The sequence below is a fragment of the Bufo bufo genome, chromosome 4 (genome assembly GCF_905171765.1).
Source record: "Bufo bufo chromosome 4, aBufBuf1.1, whole genome shotgun sequence".
In the NCBI taxonomy this organism is placed as follows: domain Eukaryota; kingdom Metazoa; phylum Chordata; class Amphibia; order Anura; family Bufonidae; genus Bufo; species Bufo bufo.
This window is the reverse complement of record NC_053392.1, coordinates 136,380,079-136,402,186: the sequence shown is the minus strand read 5'-3', so window position 1 is coordinate 136,402,186 and position 22,108 is coordinate 136,380,079. Positions and strand designations below refer to the sequence as shown.

Below are 22,108 nucleotides of genomic sequence, written 5' to 3'. Positions count from 1 at the left end.
TAGTTATCTGATGCTCTCAGCATTAATAAAAATAAAGTCTTCCCCATACAGTATATGTGTCAGGGGCACCCCCCCAGATTACACAAGAGACATGCTGCCAAAAAAATGATGATTTTTAATTCTACATAAAAGATCCAATTGTGAATACTAGTGATGTGTTTACAGACGTACATACAAAAGTTTGTTCCCTATCATTGTCTCATGTAAAGCTGGTGGGGATTTGATTTTATGGCACGTGAAAAGGTAAAGATGTGTCCTTGCCGCATGTTACTCCAGCACACTTTGGACAATGCTCGAAGTATGAAAGGGAAGCCCTATCTAGTGCTGGTTAATACTTCGACAGCCTCCCAATTTATAAAATGAGGGTCTCCTTTCCACCCCACAAAAAAAAAAAAAAAATGGTGGCCTTGGCCTAGGTCAACCATGTCCCTCTGTGGAGATTTACACAGTCTGTGGCCAAGGGAGATTGGGCAAAGTTGTGCTAAGCCTCTGTGTCTACCAAACCTTTGGACAGCAGCATTAGGCTACAGCCACACGGTCAGGATTCCTGATGCAGTCTCTGAAGCCTAAACCAGGAGTAAATTCAAAAAAGAGAAAAAGTTCTATCTGTCCTTTATACTTTCTCTCCTTTTCTGATTCTGAATCAGAACATATTGATGCTTACGATCTACCTTCAAGTATTTTTCCGCATTTAGACATATAGCGAGGTGAAGATATGAAGTGGTATGAAAATAACAACACGGGTGCACGTACTAGACAAAATATTAATAATTAGTCATTTTTTAAGTAACCGATTGCATACAGATCCTGATCCTCCTGTTTTCCCAGAAATGATGACTTTCATACTGTCATGTACAGGCCTTCCTTATGAAAGCTGTGTTTCTCCATTGAGGAATTACTTATTGGTCTAAGCTTGCTGACATAGAATGAGTCATTTCATGCTGGCAACATCACTGAAACAGAGAGTCAAGTATAAATATTTAGACATTGAGAAACAAGGCAGCTCAGGTGCCAGCCTTAACTGGGCAAGGTCTAGTAGTAGATCCAGTAAGGAATTGTGACACCTCGATTTACTACTAGACTGTGTCCTTCTCCTTTTTCTTGTAAATTGTAGGCGCTCGTAGCCCAGGCAGGGTCCTCTCCTCCTCTGTACCAGTCTGTCACACAGTTACCGTAGTTCACACTTATCACATATAGTCATGAAAGCCGTATCTACCTAGTAACCTTTCAATAAGTGTCTACGGGGCTGACAGAAGCAAGAACACGCTGCACTGGTCAGTCCCAAAAACTTTGAATGGAGCTGTACAATCACTCCAATAAAAGTTCTCCTGGCTGAAACCATGCTTCTGTCCGTCCTAGCATGTGACGTGGGTGTGACTGCCAAGGGTTAATTTACTCCAGTCACTCAATCTTGTGCTCAACTTTTACTTAAGTTGAAAACTGAGCATAAATGACACCCCAAGACAGTCCAGGCACCCCAGATACACGCTGCCACCACCTACTGAATTCCGGGCCAATAGGTACCCCAAACACACACTCTCCAGCAGTCAGACAGCAAGACGCCGTTTAAAAGATAATGGATCCATGGAGCATACAGGGACTTTCATTAAAGCAAACACTTTAAAGGGGTTCTCCAGGCTTTTAATATTGATTACCTATCCTCAGGATAGGTCATCAATATCAGATGGTCAGGAGTCCGACACCTGGCACCCCCGCTGACCAGCTGTATGAAAGGAAGGCATGTGCAGTGTGCCAGATGTTGGACCCCCGCTGATCTGATATTGATGACCTATCCTGAGGATATGTCATCAATATTAAAAGCCCAGGGAACCCCTTTAATACAAAAGGTTTCAGCGCTTACAAAAAGATACAAAATAAAAGGACATAAAACAAGCAAAACAGACAGGAAAAACTACTTTACATAGTTGTTCTGATTCCTTGGGGGTAGGAGGAAATTAAAGGCACACACTCAGATCTTGGCTGACCCCCACATGTGTAACACCGTTCATATGGTCAGACTCATGTCTTATAATTTCGGCCCTTGGCTCAGGTTTCAGAGCCGCCCTTCTGGATCACTATTCAAATCCCTCGTCGGTGACTGGGCAGAAGATTAATAAGAGGACAAGTCCCAGGAATATTAATTTGTATGTGGTTTCTTAATTCCTCCCTCTGTATGGGGTAGTGGTGGGGGGATGCTTAGCTGGGATAGACACATGTCCATGTGCCCATTCTTTGTAGCTTGTACCCAGGTGACAAAAGTCACACTTCTCCTTCTCCAAGGGCTTACATTTCTCATTCTGTAATAAAAATTCAGTTCAAAAGGCTTTTACAAATTCACATTTTGCACAAACAGACGCAAGTCAATCCCAAAATTCCCCTGCAGCTAATATATAGAGTTTTAACCTCCTATAGATAAGGCCTATACTACACTATATTTCTGTATTATGCACTCAAAGATAATACAGTGACTGTCTATGAAGGTTTTATTGGCAGAAAATGTAAGATAACGTTTCAACTGTACGGGTCATTGCTCCTTTTATCAGGTCTTTTCAATTAATGACAATTTACTATTTTTTATGCCCTTTTTACACAGGCTGAATATAGGGAACAAACGTTTGTACAAATGATCAATCCCAATAATTGGCCTGTGTAAAGGTGCCACTGATCACCCGATGAACAAGAAAAATCATTATACCTGGGCAGCAGATCATCCTGCAGATCATCCGCAATCTGCTGCCCTGAAACAATGAATCTGTGTGGGGATGAATGATTGCAGTAGTGATCATTCCTCCCCTTTCAGCAGAGGTGATTGCTCCATGTAAATGCAGCTCTCACCTCTAATCATGATCGGGGATGAAAGGTTTGTTAAACTTTTTGGCACAAACCACATCAGAATTAAGGTTCATTTTCCATTGAACATCTGCCCCATTTTTTGTGTTTTCAGGTCCGCTGTGTGCTCTCCTGATCAGCTGGGTTATATACAGCCAACTATGGCCAGTGTTCACCATCTATATCATCTGGATGATCTCTGACTGGAAAACTCCAGCGAGAGGTAAGTAGTAAAATGTGCACCAAGTACAACAGTCGGGCCCCATTCTACGCGCCTTACCCGAATACTGGCTAGAATTCCTTCTATGCTCCATATTCTTGCTCATACACTGGTGGTTACAGAATTAACTCACTTTTCCATAATTTCCATAATCTAATTTTTAAACTGGCAATTTGGGGCTTATGGACTAAAACCATATCATGTGTATAATAACTGTAGTGGTTGGTCAGGATCTGTGACCTTTATTGCCCACGTCACAGACCACTTTCAGTCAGGAAGCTAAGACAACATGGCCAGTACATTGGTTTTTCACATCTGGGTTGAGGGTTCTGTTAGGAGCTAGACTTGGTGGGAAAAAATAGACCACATGCTGCATTATTTTACCTATAGAATGATGGAAACATTGACAGAAACCCAAAGGACCCCATTATAGTCAATGGGATCCATCAGTCACCATTGGTGTCCATCATTTAATGGTTCCAGCACTACAAAGGGACCGAAAAACAGAAATAATAGTGAACAGTCAGAGCAGCCCAATATGCGTTCTTCCCCCTACTTGTTGGCTACCCCGTCATGAAGGACTCGGTATTCTTCAGAGATTATCTATGTCTACATATTAGATGAATTCTAGAGAGAGTTGTATTAATCCAATGTAATATGTAATTTTATTATTCAACCCCTTTATCATATCTGCCTCTTATTAATGGTGTCTATATTTCAGGTGGAAGGAGGTCTCTTTGGATGAGTAAATGGACCGTGTGGAATTATTTTAGAGATTATTTCCCAATAAAGGTGGGTGGGAATATAAGGAGTATAGGGGTGTATATGTTCTGCAGAAACACTTAAAAAAAACTCTAAAAATTTGAATTGTTGTATTGGAGTGTTGATTAGGGAACATGTGGGATGTGGTCACCTAACTACTGTGCTACCTATAGAATACGTCCTACCAGTAGTAAGATGCCCACTGTCAGCAGGAAATTCACCGGTAAACCAGGCACAATGCCTTGTAGGACTAACTCAACTGAATGACTGGCAGTGCCCGTACTGTGGCCCACAATCAGAGGGTCCGCAATATGCGGGCACCAGCAGTGTGCACACTATTTCACAAATGCTGACCCATTCACTTGAATGGGTCCGCAATCCGGAGAGAGCGGTGCAGAATGGAGGCACGGAACCCCACAAAAGCACTACGGAGTGCTTCCGTGGGATTTCTCTCCGCGCCTCTGCACCGCAAAAAATAGAACATGTTCTATTTTTTTTGTAGTGCGGACGGATCACAGGACCCATTCAAGTTGAACGGGTCTGGATCCGTCTGTGGAAGCCGCATGGATGGTGCCCGTGTTTTGAGGACCAGAAAAATTGCAGTCCCCAATGCATGGAATGGCCGGCAAACCTTTGTGTGCATTACCCTAACAGTGGATTTCTTGGTGAAAGATTCTCTGTAAACTTAAACTAATGGGATTGCATGTAAAAGGATGCCCATGAATTTCACGTACACCAGTTAGTCTACTGTCTTCCTCCCAAAGTACCCACCAAGTGTATGATATAGGTTCACAAAGATGCTCGGACCATCTATATAGCAAGATAATAATGTAAAGAGAAAAACAGTGTAATGCAGGTAATGTGGACAGTTAGTCTGAACCTCCTTTGTAATATAACTCTGTTTTTAAAGGGGTTCTCCGGGCATTTCATCTAATTAGTACTTGGTAATAACTTGTGGAAGAACTTTTACATAGTACTTACCCGTCCTTCGCTCTGCTGATGCCGCCGTCTCCACTGACAAAGCTGAACAGGAAAAGAAGAAGCCACATCTGGTTGGAACCCAAGCGGAAGAGCCCCCAGCCTATGACGGCACGGTGGAGACGGCAGCATCAGCGGAGCAAGGGACAGGTAAGTACTATATAAAACATCTTTCTTCCACAGTTGATTGGCAAGTACTAATTAGATGAAATGCCCAGAGGACCCCTTTAAGATCATATTATTCCCTTTCCTCCCACCGAGATAAATTACAAAGGAGGTCTATGTTCAGACTAACCATCCACATTACCTTTATTACGCAGTTTTTCTCTTTACATGATCTTCCTGCTATATAGATGGTCTCAGTAAACAGGTTATAACACAAAATGAAATAGACATTAATTATGGTCTTCTGTGTTCATTTCTAGCTCCATAAAACTGCAGATCTAGACCCGAAACACAACTATATCTTTGCCTACCACCCTCACGGCATCATGAGCATTGGAGCATTCTGTAATTTTGGCACAGATAGTACAGGATTTTCCCACATCTTTCCCAACTTGAAACCACATCTGACCACATTAGCAGGAAATTTTAAGTTGCCTTTATACCGAGATTACCTACTGGCTGCAGGTAAATGTACCGACTGACTACTGTGCTACAAAGTATTGTAAAGAAAATTACAAGAACCTGCTTTCTCCCTCAGTTAGGAATAGGGAATACTAAAGCATGTCATATCTCAGCTTCCTGGACTCTTATCACATAGTGTTATTATGGTTTCTGTACCAGAGATGTACATCCTCTAAGCTGTAATCAGTTTGGCTTGTCGGGGTTGTGGAATCTAAGGAATCTCCCCCCTTCTTCACCCTTAGGGTCCATTCACACGTCCGTAAGTGTTTTTCGGATCCGCAAATTGCGGATCCGCAAAACACAGACACCTGCAATGTGCAATCCGCAATTTGCGGATCGGCACATCACAGACACCATAATAGAAAATGCCTTTTCTGGTCCGCAATTGCGGACAAGAATAGGACATGTTCTATTTTTTTCAGGAACGAAATTGCGGATCCCAAAAAAACGGATCCCGAAAAAACGGATGCGGATCCCGAAAATGCAGATGCGGATCCAGGAAATGTGGATTTGCATCCGTTCCAGCCCCATTGAAAGTGAATGGGTCCGCAAATTGCGGAACGAATGCGGACCCAAATTACGGACGTGTGAATGGACCCTTAAACCTCGTAAAAAGATACAGACTTTCCTGGTTGGATTCCCGGGTCACAGTCCCCAGTACAAGTTACCAGTTGTCGGCAGGAGGGCTAACAGTAAGGTAGTCAGGAATATAGTGAGACATTGTCACCAAGAATGATGAGGTGGAGATGTAATCAGAGGATAGGCCAGGGGTCAAAGCCTGGAGAAGAACAAGACATGGCAGGTGTTCAATTCAACAGGTATGACAAAAAACTAATGCAGAAGACAAAGCCAATGGGCCAGATTTCTCATTACTCTGACAGCTCACTCCACTTTCACATATGGTTAAAGTCAGTTTTAGCCAAGTCAGATTTATGATCGGCCCTTTAAGACTGTAATAAATGTGATTTGACGGTAGCAGTTTATCCGTCAGTAAGCAGCTTTCCAAAAGTCGCACGTCTTTACGAAAAAGTCGCACGTTTTTATGAAAAAGTCGCATGTTCTATTAAAAAGTCTCATAAGAAAAGAATGGTCCTCACTGGAGTGAAATTGCGACTTTTTCATGCGTGTGTACCCATACCACGCAAATTCTTCGATAAACTTCACTCTCTCATGGCAACATTTATATGGGGTAAGAACAGACGTAAATTGGCCGTGAAATCCTTACAGAGGAGCTGGGACGAGGGCGGGGCAGCCCTGCCGGATCTATTCTTGTATTTCCTTGCCGGCCAGTTGCGCTATTTGGTGCCATGGGTGACCCAGGATGTGCTTCCTAACTCAGAATATTACTTGCAGGAATATTTGCATCTCTCCACCCTGTGGCCGGTTTTGGAGGGCCCGTCATCTCTAACAGGTCCACTCGTACTGATTCACAAGCTGGCGCATCAGGTGTGGAGGGCTGCAAAGATGCAGCAATACAGTGACTTACCAGATGATATACAACTATGGAACAACCCATTATTTCCACATTTGTTACACTGTGAAGGAGAGAGGATATGGAGAGGGTACGGTGTTTGCTATTTGAAAGATCTTTATGAGAATGGCATTCTGTTCTCTTTTACTCAGTTACAGACCAAAGCGGGTGTCTTAAGGCCACACTTCTTTAGGTATTTGCAGTTGAGACACGCCCTTCAGGCCCAGATTAGAGACCTTAAAAGACAAGTATCTCAATATCCGCTCATTGGGGTCTTCAGAACACAAGGACCGAGGGGACTGATATCCGCCTTATATACACATCTGCTCAACCTTAAAATTTCAGCTTCTCCACTGAGTGCAGAATGTAAATGGAGAGGGAATATACCCACATTGACAGATGGTGAGTGGAGTGAGGCCCTTGAAGCTCTGATAACTGTATCCCCGTCCCTTACTAACAGATTGATTCAGTTATTTATTCTGCATAGGTGTTACCTCACCCCTACTAGGCTATATAAAATGGGTAGAAGATCACACACCGGATGCCATAGATGTGCTCAGTTGGGCGCGGATTTTTGGCACCTGATGTGGGACTGTAGTTACATTCAATCATTCTGGAGGGGGGTAGTGGAGCTCATTTCTTCCCTGATCCCAGATACTTTGGCGGTTTGCCCGAAGATTTGCGTCTTGGGAATTTTAGACGAGGATTCGAGACCACGCTACACACTCACCTTCATTAGGGAGGCCCTGTTTTTAGCCAGGAAAGCTATTGCTCTTAGGTGGATGGCGGACAGGCCACCCACGATCACTCAATGGAAGACCCTTGTTAATAAAATAATTCCCTTTGAGAAGATTATGTATTCCCGTAGAGGATGCTCACAGAAGCACCAAAAGATATGGGGACCCTGGTGCGACTCTCCTCTGACTGCCACGGCAGATCATCTGCACTCTATAACCTAATTGTCTCATCACGTTCTGTTACCTGCTGCGGCTATCCGGATCAATGTTCACTGTAGAGAATTAACCATGTGTCATCGTTTTTGGTATGGATGCTTACTGCTAAGTGCACTACTGATACGTCTTGACCATCAATGACTTAAATAGGACAACCTTTATTGCTGTATTACACCTAGGCATTGTGATGTGTAATTGATTGTACTTGAATGCGACTGTTTTATTGCATTTCTTGCTTGTTACTTTTCAATAAAGCGAGTTTAAATTGCGACTTTTTTGCGACTTTTTAAATAGTCCCAATAGTAAATCTGTCTAGAGATTAATTTACATAAGAAAACACGCCCACTTTCAGAAAACTGGCGAGCATAGTGCAGAGCAGAAAAAAGTCGCAAATTTGTGCGCAGTTTAGCGTTTGGGACTTTTTTTGGGACTTTTTCACTCCATTATTCTGACCTGAGCTAATGATAAATCTGGCCCACTGTCTTCAGGGTCAGTATTAGAGTAGCAATCAGCAACAAGAGCCAGGCATGGATGTATCTCAGACTGCAGACAGAGGTAGAATCAATTTCCCCTTTAAATAGACTGCCTGCCATTGTCAGTGTAAAGCGCCAACTGCCACAGCAACCTAACACTCCAGCAACAAAGCGCCAAATGTATTCAGGGCATGGACACCTTTCCAAAAAGGCTCTGTCACACCCCTTATGGATGTATGGGTGCCATGGCTGTATTAAAGGAAGCGGCATCCTGTCCTCACATACAGTTAGAGCTCATGGAGGGCTGCTTTCCAGGAGAAAGTGTGTGCATCCATTTTCTCACAATTTGTCCATTTAGCATCCATTACTGCTGTTAAAAATAAATAAATTTCATAGGCTTTCTTTTAACATCCCAACCCATGCAGTGCCCTAGGTATACATAATGCCCCCCCCCCCCCCCCCATAGTGCTCCCTGGACATCAAATGGCCCTCATAGTGCCCCCAATATACATAATGTACCCAGTAGTGCCTCCAAGTATAAATAATTCACCCCATAGTGTTCCCCTTTATAAATAATTCACCCCATAGTGTTCCCCTGTATAAATAAGGCACTCCATAATGCTCTCCAGTATATATAATGCCCCCTCTCAGCCCCTCTCGCTACTTTAATCTGGTGCTACTAACATATGTAAAGCTGGAATGAGAATAGTCCCAAAAGAGAAAATGAGAAGGAGAAACTATAACCTGAGAGGACAAAATAGAAGAGAGCACCGAATCCTCCATGGAAGGTCAATGAGAATGAAAAGTTGTTCCTGTTGTGGAGGAAGGATCATATCTTTTAGGGCTCGTCTACCTATTGTTTATTGCCAACTCCTGACTCCTTGGTTTCCTGACCTGGCAGCTTCAAGGAAAATTCTCTTGTCTCCTTATGAAATATGGTATTACATTTACATGCACTGATTGGTTTATGGCAAAAGCGATATTGTTAAAGGGATTCTGTCACCAGGTTTCACCCCTGTCAGCTAAACATATGCTGATGTTCAGGGCCTCATCAGGATTCCTAATGTGGGCTTCTAAATGTGATCCGTAGCCTTATTTTGCAAAAAAAACAGGTTTTACTAACCTGTCACTCAAAGAAATAAGGTGCCCAAGGGGATGTCAAGGGATGCAAGGTGCTGGCCGCACCCACCGCCGTTCGTGCCCAGCGCTGCCTTTCCAGACTTCTGCACCGCCTCCTAATCCTCTGTGCCGCCTCTCGCTCTCCCTCCATCCCCCCTCCTCCCTCCACCCACCCCCCTGCCCCCTCCCTCCTCCTGCTGTAAGATCTTGCGCGTGCGCACAGGGCTCTGCCTGATGCGCCCGTGCAGACTTCTCGATTTGGCTTCTTAAAGCGAAGTGCGCATGTGCCGGCACTTCGCTCAACCCAGGTATGACCTGCACTCTGGCGCCAGTCTCTCAGAGCCCTGTGCGCACGCGCAATATCTTACAGCAGGAGGAGGGGGGAGGGAGGGAAGCGAGAGGAGGCACAGAGGATTAGGAGGCGGTGCTGAAGTCTGGAAAGGCGGTGCTGGGCACGAACGGCGGTGGGTGCGGCCGGCACCTTGCATTCCTTGACATCCCCTTGGCACCTTATTTCTTTGAGTGACAGGTTAGTAAAACCAGTTTTTTAGCAAAATAAGGCTACGGATCACATTTAGAAGCCCACATTAGGAATCCTGATGAGGCCCTGAACATCAGCATATGTTTAGCTGACAGGGGTGATACCTGGTGACAGAATCCCTTTAAATGCTCATTTTATTGAATATAGGAAAGTATATGTTGAATGTGCTTTGTATAATGTCCCCTTAGATGGCACAAGTGACCTATTTCTATCAAATTAACCTTGCTTTATTTCTGATGGGGCGAACATTGTTCGTTGCCTACTGGTATGTATTGTTATGACCTGATATGTTGACTTTGATGACAGGGATGTGCTCAGTGGCCCACTCCTCCATAGACTACCTACTCTCCAGCCAACGTCCTGGTAATGCAGTAGTGATCGTCATAGGCGGAGCAGCTGAGGCATTAAACTGCGCCAGGAATAAACACATACTAACCTTAAAAAGGAGAAAAGGCTTTATCAGGAAGGCCCTCACTAACGGGTAAGTGACCACTTTCAAAGCCAAACTTGTAATCTTTCCATTCCAGTGTAAACATTAATGCCGGGGGGAACCGATTGACCCTTGCTACATTAGCTACTCATACTACTAGGCTTGTGTCCTTGAAAAATAAGTGTGGACGCTAATCTGTGAGTAGATAAATATCCAGCTGTATTACTGTATATCAAGATTAGACCAGTGAAAGACATACAGGCCTGTAATAATTTTCAGTATAGGCATACCGCATCTCTCCTTAGCTCAGCACCTGACTGAACATTAAAGGGGTTGTCCAGGCTTTTAATATTGATGACCTATCCTCAGGATCATCATCTGATCAGTGGGGATCCGACATCTGGCACCCCCACAGCACGCGCAGTGTGCATGAGCCGTCTCCTGTCTCTCTTCCTGCTTGCCATAGACATAGCAGCAACAAACAGAAAGAGAGACAGGAGACGGTAAACGTGCATGGCACATGCCTTCTCTTCATACAGCTGATCAGCAGGGGTGCTGGGTGTCGGACCTCCGGCGATCTGATATTGATGATCCTGAGGATAGGTCATCAATATTAAAAGCCTAGAAAACCCTTTCAAGGTCTGTACAGATCTCCAGACTTGGCCGCCAGTGAACCAAGGATCACCCGTTTCATCCAGATCTATGTGCCTAACCTTTCCTAGGATGATCCAACTGTGTACATTAAAGGGCATCTGTCAGCAGATTTGTACCTATGGCTGACCTGTTACATGTGTGCTTCACAGCTGAAGGCATCTGTGTTGGTCCCGTGTTCATATGTGCCCACATTACTGAGAAAAATGATGTTTTAATATATGCAAACGAGCCTCTACGAGCAACAGGGGTGTTGCCTTTACACCTAGAGGCTCTGCTCTTTATGCAACTGCTGGGCCCTCTCACCTTTGATTGACAGGTCCAGGTGTGATGATCTTTTTACTGCCTGGCCCAGTCAATCAAAGTGCCACAGGGGGCCGTGGCAGTTCCACAGAGGGCTGAGTGATGGGAGGTGCCCTTTAATGAGAGTTGGTGGTGATATCGCCACCTTTATGTATAGAGCTACCTACAACCTTATAAACACTGTCCTTTCATTTCTGATGTTTGTACATATTGTTTGTATGATGTTAACAGATTAGTGGCAGTAAACTGCAGATTAGGCTAGGTTCACATCGGCGTCTGAAACACCAGTATTTTGTTCCGGCACAGGAACAGACTACTGGAATTGCCGGATCTAGCACATGCCTGACACTGCCGGCGCCCAAGGGATACCATTTACTATAATGGGACCACTGCAGCTGTATTTTGCCCGGCAGAATGCCAATATACATGCCGGGGAACCTGGTGGAACAGATTACTGTAATTTCAAGCAATATGAACGTAGTCTTAATGTTTTTTTTTAACAGAGACATCCTTTCTTGATAAGTTGGTAAGGCTGAAGTTCAGCCTGCATTTGTGGGAGGGGCTTGAGCCTTTATAAACCCCTCTTCCCTCACTTAGTAGGCGTTCCGGTTCATGGATTTTGCACTTGTGTTTACTACGTGTGTCTCCTTGTTCCTCCGGCCGCCTTGCGCAGAGTTCTTCTCTTCTAGTGGGTAAGTATGAGGCACTTTCGCGGAGCAGAGGACAGCGGCAGTCCGGCTCCTTACCGCCGCTTCATTCAGCGGGTGCGTTCCAGCGTGGAACGCACACGCTTCCTGGTTCTGGTCACCGCCCGTCTCCCTGCCTTTCTGGCGGCTCGGAGCGCACCTAGGAGCCAGCACGGCTCTCTTCATACTCGGGGGGGGGGGGGGGGGGGGGGGGGGGGGGCCTGGTTGGCCGGCTCGCTCCTTCGGCCGAGGACGGCGCACGGAGGCGTGCGTTCCAGGGTGGAACGCACTCGCCTTCCGGCACAGGCATTGCTGTCACTCACCCCCTGGCCGGGCTCCTTGGCTGCTATGTCGGCTTGCGTTCCACGTGGAGCGCAGGCTCACAGGCAGATAGGCCTGATAGGAAAGGATAGGATAGGACAGCGGCTGTCCGGCTCCTTACCGCCGCTTCATTCAGCGGGTGCGTTCCAGCGTGGAACGCACGCGCTTCCTGGTTCCGGTCACCGCCCGTTCCCCTGCCTTCCGGCGGCTGGCGGCTCGGCGGTGGGGGACGCACCTTGGAGTTGGCTCGGCTTTTTCCATCCTAGGGGGGGGGGGGGTTCGTGGGGGAGGCTGGTTGGCCGGCTCGCTCCTTCTGCCAAGAGGACGTCGCACGGAGGCGTGCGTTCCAGGGTGGAAAGCACTCGCCTTCCGGCACAGGCATTGCTGTCACTCACCCCCTGGCCGGGCTCCTTGGCTGCTATGTCGGCTTGCGTTCCACGTGGAGCGCAGGCTCACAGGCAGCCAGGCCTGATAGGAAAGGGGGGAGAATAACTGGCACTTGTCGGGCTTCTCACCGCATGCTGGCCCTCATGTTATCATTCCACATAGGTCTTCATACCACCCATGGGTCCCTGTACAGTCCTTCGCTCGGACCACGCAAGCTGGTAGCCAGTCTGCTAGCAAACACCCAGGCATGAGGGTTTAGGATCTCCAGGTCGCTGCGCGGTCCTGGCCCTGCTTGGGGTGGGCCCCTGGGCACGAGTCTCCCAGTCCGACCATCCCTGTCGTGGTAAAAAAAAAACAAAAAAAAACCCATAGGCAAAACAAAACCCGCAATAATAAAAAAAAAAAAGACCCGCAATATCAGTAAAAAAAAAAAAAAAACATAGGCAAAACAAAACCCGCAATAATTAAAAGAAAAAAAAAAACAAAACGCAATATCAGTAAAAAAGCAACAAAAAAAAAACAAAAAAACATGGAAGTACAAAACCCACAATATCAATAAAAAAAAAAAAAAAAAAAAAAAAAACAGGGGCACCGCATTGGGGTGCACCATCTGTAACCTAGCAGGGTGGGTTTCCTGCGCAGGAATCGCTCGACTTCCCTCGCGCTTTCTGGCACCTGGTCATGCCCAGGATTGTCTCGTCTTCCTGGTTCGCCCAGGCCACTGTTGTCGTCATGTCATAGCCGCTTATTTTGTCTCCAGGGCACTGTCGGTGGTCTTGTCACGGTTCTGGTTTTGTCACATTGTCTCCCCTGGTTCGCCCAGGGCACGGTACATTCCTGGTACGCCCAGGTCTTCATGTTTCCTCTCTAACACATGGGTTTCACGCACCTGTCCTTTGTCTTATCCGAGTCTTTCTAAGGGGCCATCCTTCAGCTGTTCCCCCGGTCGTTCTTTGCTTTCCATGGCTCCAAGGTTACCATGTCAGTCTGCCGCCCTCCGCGGGCCGCTGCTACGCGCAGCTTCTATCTCTGGCTACGCGCCTTCTCTTCTGTCAACCGCCTGGTACGCTCTCTCTCAAGTATCCGGTCCGATGCGCTCAGATGGTTACTTGACCTAGGGGTGCGCCCCATCCTGGCTAGTTCGCCTGGTTCCAACAGGTTTGAGGTCACCCGTTTCCTGTGCACTTTCAAATTTTCGCCTGTTACTTTATTTACAGGGGTTTTTCCTATTTTTCCGTTCCAATCGGTCCTATTCAGGTAAGTTCGCACTGACTCCGCCAGGGTCCCGGTCAGATCATGTTCACGCTTTTAATTGTCCCTTCATCTGTCCGGCTAGGTCAGGTTCTACTGAGCCATCCTACGGGTTCTTATTCCGGTATGTGTTTCTCTATCGTGCACCAATTCAAATACCATTCCGTCATCACCCTCTCGGTTTTTTTTTCCTCTTTATTTGTCATGCCTTGTGTTTTCTAGCAGCACTGCCATGTCTCGTGCTTCGGATATGGAGGACGGCCTGTCCGTCTCCGGCTCGATCATATCAGGCCAGGCGGGTCCATCATCCCTTCGGAGCTGGACCATACCAAAGCTATTGGCTGAGCTGAACCGAAGAGGCATTCCGCACCCGGCCACCGCAAGGAAGGCAGAGCTGTACAAGCTGCTCATGACCAGCCCCAGCACTTCGGCAGTGCAGCAGGAGGTGTCATCTATCCAGTTGTCACTGGTGCAGCTACAGTCGACCCTAAACTCCTTGGTCGACTCGGTAGCAGACGTTCGGGCAAGGGTTTCAGAGCTGGAATCCCGGCCACCCATGGCACCCCCGTCACCCGTCCCGCTGATGGCACCATCTACATCGGGTTGGCTGGCTACAGGTACACCAAGGCCCATTCCCCAAGTGTCCCCCTCTCACTTCATTCCCGACAACCTCAAAAGAGACATTCTGGCAGGGAAAGATGTCAACCTGGTGTCAATCCTCATTGCTGCTCAAGACGTACCCGAGAACAGGGTCATCAACTGTGGCGATGTGTCGGTGGTCCTCCGGGCCAAGGACTCGCGGCTTAACTGCAAGTTGCCAATCCCTGAGTTTGTCTTGGCTTTCAGCCTCTTCAGAGACATCTGCACCGCACAGCCGGAGAGGAGAGAAGAGCTGGACAGCTATTTGTACCTGGTCACTGACCTGGGGCACAAGTATGGTGGGTCGGCCTTCTACAACTACCATTGTTCCTTTTCAGCTAAGGCGGCGGCAGCGTCGGCGCAATTCCAGTATGTCACCAGCTGGTCTTTGATTGACACAGAGCTCTTCTGTCGTCACTTCGCTGGCCTCAGGGCACTCAACTGTGCGACGTGTCAGTCAATCTTCCACTCTTCTGAATGGTGCCCAAATAGCGCCCACCCGTCTCAGGACAGGGCCCTCCCGGGCACCTCCGGGTCTTTTCCGTCTAATCCCTCCACTGACAAACTGGGCAGACCCATTGTCTACTTGGGAAAAAGGCAGGTCTGCAACAATTTCAACTCAGGGGGGTGCTCTTATGCCAGCTGCAGATCCCTCTACGTGTGCTCCCTGTGCTTCAGGGCCCATCCACGGTCTGCCTGCCCCAAAAAGTCTGCTAAAGGGTCCTGACTAGCCGACATTAACGTGGACCTCTTGGCGGCGCTCCTTCAGGTTCACCATGATCAGGACTTTGTGGCGTTCCTGTTGGCGGGCTTCCGCCAGGGGTTCCACACAGGGCTCATCACGCTGCCACAGGTTCCCTGGGAAGGCAGGAATCTGCTGTCGGCCACCCTGGACCCTCCAGCAACTAGCGAGTTGCTCCAGTCGGAAGTGGTTAAAGGGTTTCTCATAGGCCCTTTCCCGCGCATCCCGTTTTCTTCATGGCGAATCAACCCCATCGGCTTAGTTTCAAAGAAAAATACCAATAAAAAAAGGTTGATTTATGACCTGTCCGCCCCTCATGTTTCCGGAATCCCTAGCCTTAATTCCCTGATTCCCTCGGAGGAATTTGCCATGCGTTACTCCTCAGTGGACGACGCAATTCAGGCCATCCTGTTGCATGGTAAGGGCGCTTGGTTGGCAAAGGTGGACATCGCCGATGCGTTTAAGCTCCTTCCCATCCAACCTCAGTTGTGGCAGTTCTACGGCATTGAGTGGGCCGGCCAGTATTTTTTGGCCAACAGACTCACGTTTGGATCCAAGAGTAGCCCCTGGTTATTCGACCAACTGGCCAAGGCGCTACATTGGATCTTGGTCCATCACGGGGGCCTCCGGTCAGTCATCCACTACCTCGATGACTTTCTAGTCGTGGAGGACCCGCAGGGCGGGTCTGGCATTCTCACGGTCCTCCTGGAGATGTTCGCCAGTCTGGCTGTTCCGGTCGCGGAGTCAAAGACTGAGGGTCCCGCCACGAGGGTCTTGTTCCTGGGCATCATCCTGGATTCGGTTCTATTGCAGGCCAGCCTCCCGGAAGAGAGACTCGCTCAGTGTCGGGAGGTCATTTCCCAGGCGGCTTCCACGGGGTGCCTCACTAGAGTCGAGTTGCAATCTCTTCTGGGGCGGCTCAATTTTGCCTCTAGGATCATACCCCAGGGGAGGACTTTCGTGTCAAGGCTGCTCCAGCTTCTTCCCTCAGCACCCGAGCAGGACAGCGTCATCCGGTTGGACGGCCAGGCCATGGCAGACCTGGCCATGTGGGAATTGTTCCTGTCCCGATGGAACGGCTTCTCCTTTTTGTGTCTCCTTGGTCTCGCTCCTGCCCGACAATTTTTTCGGACGCTGCTACATCCTGCGGCTACGCGGCTATTTGGGGTCCCCGTTGGCTAGCGGACCGTTGGCCCACTTCTATCCTAGAGGAGGCCAAGTCCATCCGCACCTCCTCCCTGTTGGAGTTGTACCCCATCGTTGCAGCAGCCCAGGCATGGGGTCACCTCTGGGCTAACTTGCCAGTGATGTTATTGACAGACAACCAGGCCTTGGTCGACATCTTAGCAAAGGGCAGGGCCAAGTCCCCCAAAATCATGGCACTATTGCGCCAGCTGGTTTGGCTGGCCCTGTCACACAACTTTCACGTGCATTGTAGCCACATTCCGGGTCAGCAAAATTTTCAGGTCATGCCAGAGGCCGAGCCGCTCAGATATCCCACCACGGCTTTCAGTTCCCTGACAATGGACTAGGCATGCTCGTCTCTTCGGCAAGAGACCTGGCGCAGCAGTCCCTCGCCCCCAGTACGGCCAGGAACTATCTTTCAGGCCTGAGAACCTTCCAGGAGTTTTCGCGTCTGCACCCGCAAGGTGGCCTGGCGGACATTCCTTTCATCATGGCCTTCATTGCCCATTGTCACCACCAGTTACACCTCTCCTACAATACCATTAAGTTGTACCTGGCGGGCGTCCAACACCACACCATGCTCCGCAACCCAGGGGGCGGGTCCATTTTTTCTGCGCACGCGATTAAGGCTACCTTGCGAGGGGTCCAGAAGGGTAGGCCCAATCCCCTGTCCCGCAGACAGGGCGTCACTGGGGAGATGTTCCGGAGATTGTCTTCAGCCCTGGATGGGGCTCCTTTTTGGCCCTTCTCCAGCTTGGTCTTTAAAGCTGCCATGTATTTGGGCTTTTACGGCTTTCTTAGGCCAGGCGATTTCACTTGCAGTACGGCAGGGCGGTGCAGTCTGCACAGAGAACAGCTGGTGCGGAATCTAGACCATTACACGCTAAAGTTAATTTCCACCAAGACTAGTCAAACAGGCCCCCCGGTGGAGGTTCAGTTTTTCCCGACTGATAATAAATGGTGCCTTACAGGTGTTTGGCCAGCTCATGCTCGCCCTCCAGGATGCTCCACCTCACAGCCCTCTACTACCACATCTCGATGGCGCTCTCACCACGGCGCAGTTCATCAGCCACATCCGCACGGTTGCTGCTGGCTTGGGGTTTGACCCTGGCGCTATATCCGGCAATTCCTTCTGCATTGGAGCGGCTTCCGCGGCTTCCCGGCATGGGGTCCCCGCCCATGTCATCCGAAAGATGGGCAGGTGGCGTTCGTCTTGCTTCACCAGATACATACCTAACCCACAGGTGGAGATTTTGCAGGCGTTTCGGTCATTGGTATTATAAGGTAATAAAGTCTTGTACCTTAACTATGTTGATTTCCTTTTTGCCCCCTTTTAGGCTGCTCTCGTACCCGGCTCCAGGCACACACCAGCCGGTTTAGGTTCTAGGCAGGCGCGCTGCCCAAGTTCGTATTTTAGCCACGACCACAAGTTGGTAAGGCTGAAGTTCAGCCTGCATTTGTGGGAGGGGCTTGAGCCTTTATAAACCCCTCTTCCCTCACCTTAGTAGGCGTTCCGGTTCATGGACCCACCCACCCATTCCCTTCATTCCAAGGGTCCTCCTTAGGGCAGCCCCCTTTTAGGCTGCTCTCGTACCCGGCTCCAGGCACACACCAACCGGTTTAGGTTCTAGGCAGGTGCGCTGCCCAGGGCCGGCCTTTGGGGTGTGCGGGCTGTGCGGCCGCACAGGGCGCCATAGTAACAGGGGCACTGGGCGGCCGACAGCTCGCAATGTAATCTGCGGCAGGCGAGACTGTACTTGTGTTCTCCTTCAGGGCGCCCCCTCCATCTCCCCCTCCCCTGTCTGACCTGCCTGCTGCCCCCACCACTGCCAATAAGAAGAGAGACAGGAGGAGGAGGGGAGGGGCTGTGGCCACTGCGCCACCAATGAAGAAAACTGACCTGAAATACAAATACAGGAGGCGGGTGCCGGAATCAAATAGCCGGCACCCGATCTCTGTGACAGGGAGCTGCGATCAGCTGCAGTTGAGTTAACCCTTTAGGTGCGGTACCTGAGGGGTTAACTGCCGCTGATCGCAGCTCCCTGTCACAGAGGTCGGGTGCCAGCTGATTGATTCCGGCACCCGCCTCCTGTATTTGTATAAGAAACGTTGGTGGCACAGTGCGCCTCCCCCCCCCCCCAAACACCCCAGTATAAGAAACATAATTGGTGGCACAGTGCGCCCCCCCCCAGTATAAGAAACATTGGTGGCTCAGTGGGCAGTGCCAATGAGGGTTAAAAAAAAAATAAAAAAAAATTAACTCACCTCCTCCAGTTGATCGCGTAGCTGCCGGTCTTTCTTCAGGACCTGTGGTGACGTCACTGAGCTCATCACATGACCCATTAACATGGTGATGGATCATGTGATGTATCATGTGATGAGCACAGTGATGTCACCACAGGTCCTTTGACAGGTCATAAAGAAAGAACAGAAGACGATCAATTGGAGGAGGTGAGTTAATTATTTTTTTATTTTTTAACCCTCATTGGCACTGCCCACTGCGCCACCAATGTTTATTATATTGAGGGGGGGCGCACTGTTTATTATACTGGGGTGTTGGGGGGGGGCGCACTGTGCCACCAATGTTTATTATATTGGGGGGGGCGCACTGCGCACAACGATGGGTTAGGGAAATTTCACAGCAGAGTGTGCATGCGCTGGGAGCCTCGCCGGCGGTTAGGGTAGGGAAAAATTATGGGCCAGTGCACAGGTGCGGTGATCGGATGGATGTTCTCAGCAGGACACCGGCCGACACTGCGCATGCACTGGGAGCCTCACCAGCGGTTAGGGTAGGGAAAAAGCACTGGCCCGTACGTAATTTTTCTCTTCCCTAACCGCTGGTGAGGCTCCCGGTGCATGCGCAGTGTCGGCCGGTGTTCAGCTGAGAACATCCATCCGATCACTGCGCCTGCGCACTGGCCCATAGTTTTTCCCTACCCTAACCGCCGGCGAGACTCCTGGCGCATGCGCACTCTGCTGTGAAACTTCCCTAACCTGTCGTTGTGCGCCTGCGCTGCGCTGCACACCTCCTCACGTCATGTCTGGTGCGACCGGAAGTGACGAGGGTAGGGAAATCTCACGAAGTAGGGAAGTATAACATTACACCGGCCTTTGGGGTGTGCGGGCTGGTAACTACTTGGTTGGATAGTCAGCCAGCCTATGCCATGATGCCAGCAACAAGCAGTGTTTTTTTTTTGGGGGGGGGGGCGCCACAAGGTTAGCTCGCACAGGGCGCCTGGACACCTAAGGCCGGCCCTGGCGCTGCCCAAGTTCGTATTTTAGCCACGACCACAAATAAGACATTTTTAAATGTAGTGTGCAAATGCAAAACATGGAAAAAAGTACAAAAATACTTTACTTTTCTGAACTTCAGCTGGCCAGATTGCAGTCCCTGTTAGCCATAATGCAGACCACTTCCTTTTGTCTCACTGGCGTAATGAAGGGGGCTGTTTGTTTTGCTCAGTTCATCAGCCCCCTTGTTCATCACGGCTGATGCAGATTTTATTTAGGAAGGGTGGGCCACTGAGCATATGCCATTTTTTCTTTATTTAGCATTTGCACACCACAGAAAATGATTACATGACATCAGAAAACCACTTTAGGGAGTTGTCTACTTTGGAGAATTCCTTTCGAGTTGAAAGGGCTCAACAACAGTATGGTGATCAAAGAATGACCCACTTATGGAACCCATAGTGTTCAGCTGTAATCTGTGGAGGAACCTAGAGACAGTGACAGTACAGCTATATCAGAAGCAGCAGCCAGCCATACAGTTCACCTGCAGGGGACATTCAGATGACCTTTAATAAATGGATGACTAGATTCTGCCAGAGCAGGTAAGATAGTGGCTCTGGCCTAGGGCTCATGCAGCAAGACCGCAATACACGGGCACCGGCAATGTGCACCCCGCACTTGAATGGGTCCGTAATCCGGGAGATGCGGTGCGGAACTGAGGCACGGATTGGAAGCCCACGGAAGCACTACGGAGTACTTCCATGGCTTTTCTGTCCGTGCCTCTGCACCGCAAAAAAGTAGTGCATGCACTACTTTTTTGCGGTGCGGACCGTCGGATGCGGATCGCACACCCCATTCAAGTGAATAAGTCGGCGATCCGCATGCGGTGGCCCCACGGTCGGGCACCATGCACAATTTGCAGTCCGCAGCATGGGCCCTTCCAGCACACGGTCGTGTGCATGAGCCCTTAGGCCTCTTGCACTCGACCGTATAGCTTTTTCAGTATTTTGCAGTCCGCAAAAACCGGATCCGCAAAAAATATGGATGACGTCCATGTGCATTCAGTTTTCTGCGGAACGGAACAGCTGGTCCCTGATAGAACAGTACTATCCTTGTCCGTTATGAGGACAATAATAGGACATGTTCTATCTTTGAACGAAACAGAAAAACAAAAATATGGAAACAAAAGGCATACGGAGTACCTTCAGTTTTTTTTGCGGATCCATTGAAATGAATGGTTCCGTATACTGAACGCAAAAAAACAGAACGGAAACGGAAAAAAAAGTTTGTGTGTAAGAGGCCTTATAGAGAGGAGTCTCATGTAGGAGTATATGGACAAGGAATGTGGAAGAGCAGCGGCATGTCCTCTATGTGAAATTACTAGTTGACTAGTTCTTCAGGCTATTGCATCCTACAAATATTACAATTATCAAGGAATACAATTCGAATTAGGACACTAAAACGATTTGCCAAATTTTTGTTATACATACTATATAAACTATGTAAAAAAGTTATCACTCAGTTTTCTCAAGATCCTCCCAGATGCTATAAGCAGCAAGACAAAGAAGTTTAAAATGATAAAGGATATGTGCACACATGACACAAAATACAAGGAAAGAGTCCGCTGCAGATTTGCAGTGCATCCATGGCAAAAAAAAAGTATGTATCACTTAAAATAGAAATTTGAGGATTTTATCCTCTCCGTTGCAAAGGGTGAAATCCATGATGGAGATCTGCAGAATAAATTGAAATGCTGTAGATTTCATACCACATCACAGCTTAATCTACGCTGAGGTTTTCTTATGCAGAATTACTTAAAATCTCATCCAATTTGCTGGTACTGTACACTGCTGCGCATTTGCTGCATTAAAAATCCACAGCACCGCTGTGGCATATCTGCCATGGTTTTAACATGAATTTGAAGATTTGACGATAATTAGGCTTACACAGGCTAAGTGATAAAAATATTTATTAAGTGTGACTAAATATAAGGTAAAACAGACAAATCACATATAGAATAAAACAACAATCAATCACCTGGCCTACACAATGAGGGAGATGTTGTTGCCATGCTACCCATGTAGCAAATGGCTGACGCCCCATGGTAATACAAGAGAGAGATAGTGATCTACACCTACCTGGATGATGTTCTCAGCGGAGCTAAGTGTTTTGTCTAAGAATGTCCCGTGTGGAGTACTCATGTCTTAACCACTGTGGAATGTGGTTTGGTAGTCCTCTAACACAGAACAATGGGCCAGATTTCTCATGACTCTGACAGCTCACTCCACTTTAACATATGGCTAAAGTCA

At 48.2% G+C, this 22,108-nt stretch overlaps 1 protein-coding gene across 1 annotated transcript in view; it reads left to right on the top strand.

Annotated features, from left to right (window-relative positions):
- LOC120997731 (diacylglycerol O-acyltransferase 2-like) overlaps positions 1-22,108 on the top strand; it is a 51,061-nt gene that overhangs the window by 11,828 nt on the left and 17,125 nt on the right. The window contains exons 4-7 of the mRNA XM_040427995.1: positions 2,945-3,052; positions 3,771-3,841; positions 5,215-5,419; positions 10,280-10,454. Coding sequence (XP_040283929.1) covers positions 2,945-3,052; positions 3,771-3,841; positions 5,215-5,419; positions 10,280-10,454 — 559 coding nt within the window. The remainder of the gene's footprint in view (positions 1-2,944; positions 3,053-3,770; positions 3,842-5,214; positions 5,420-10,279; positions 10,455-22,108) is intronic.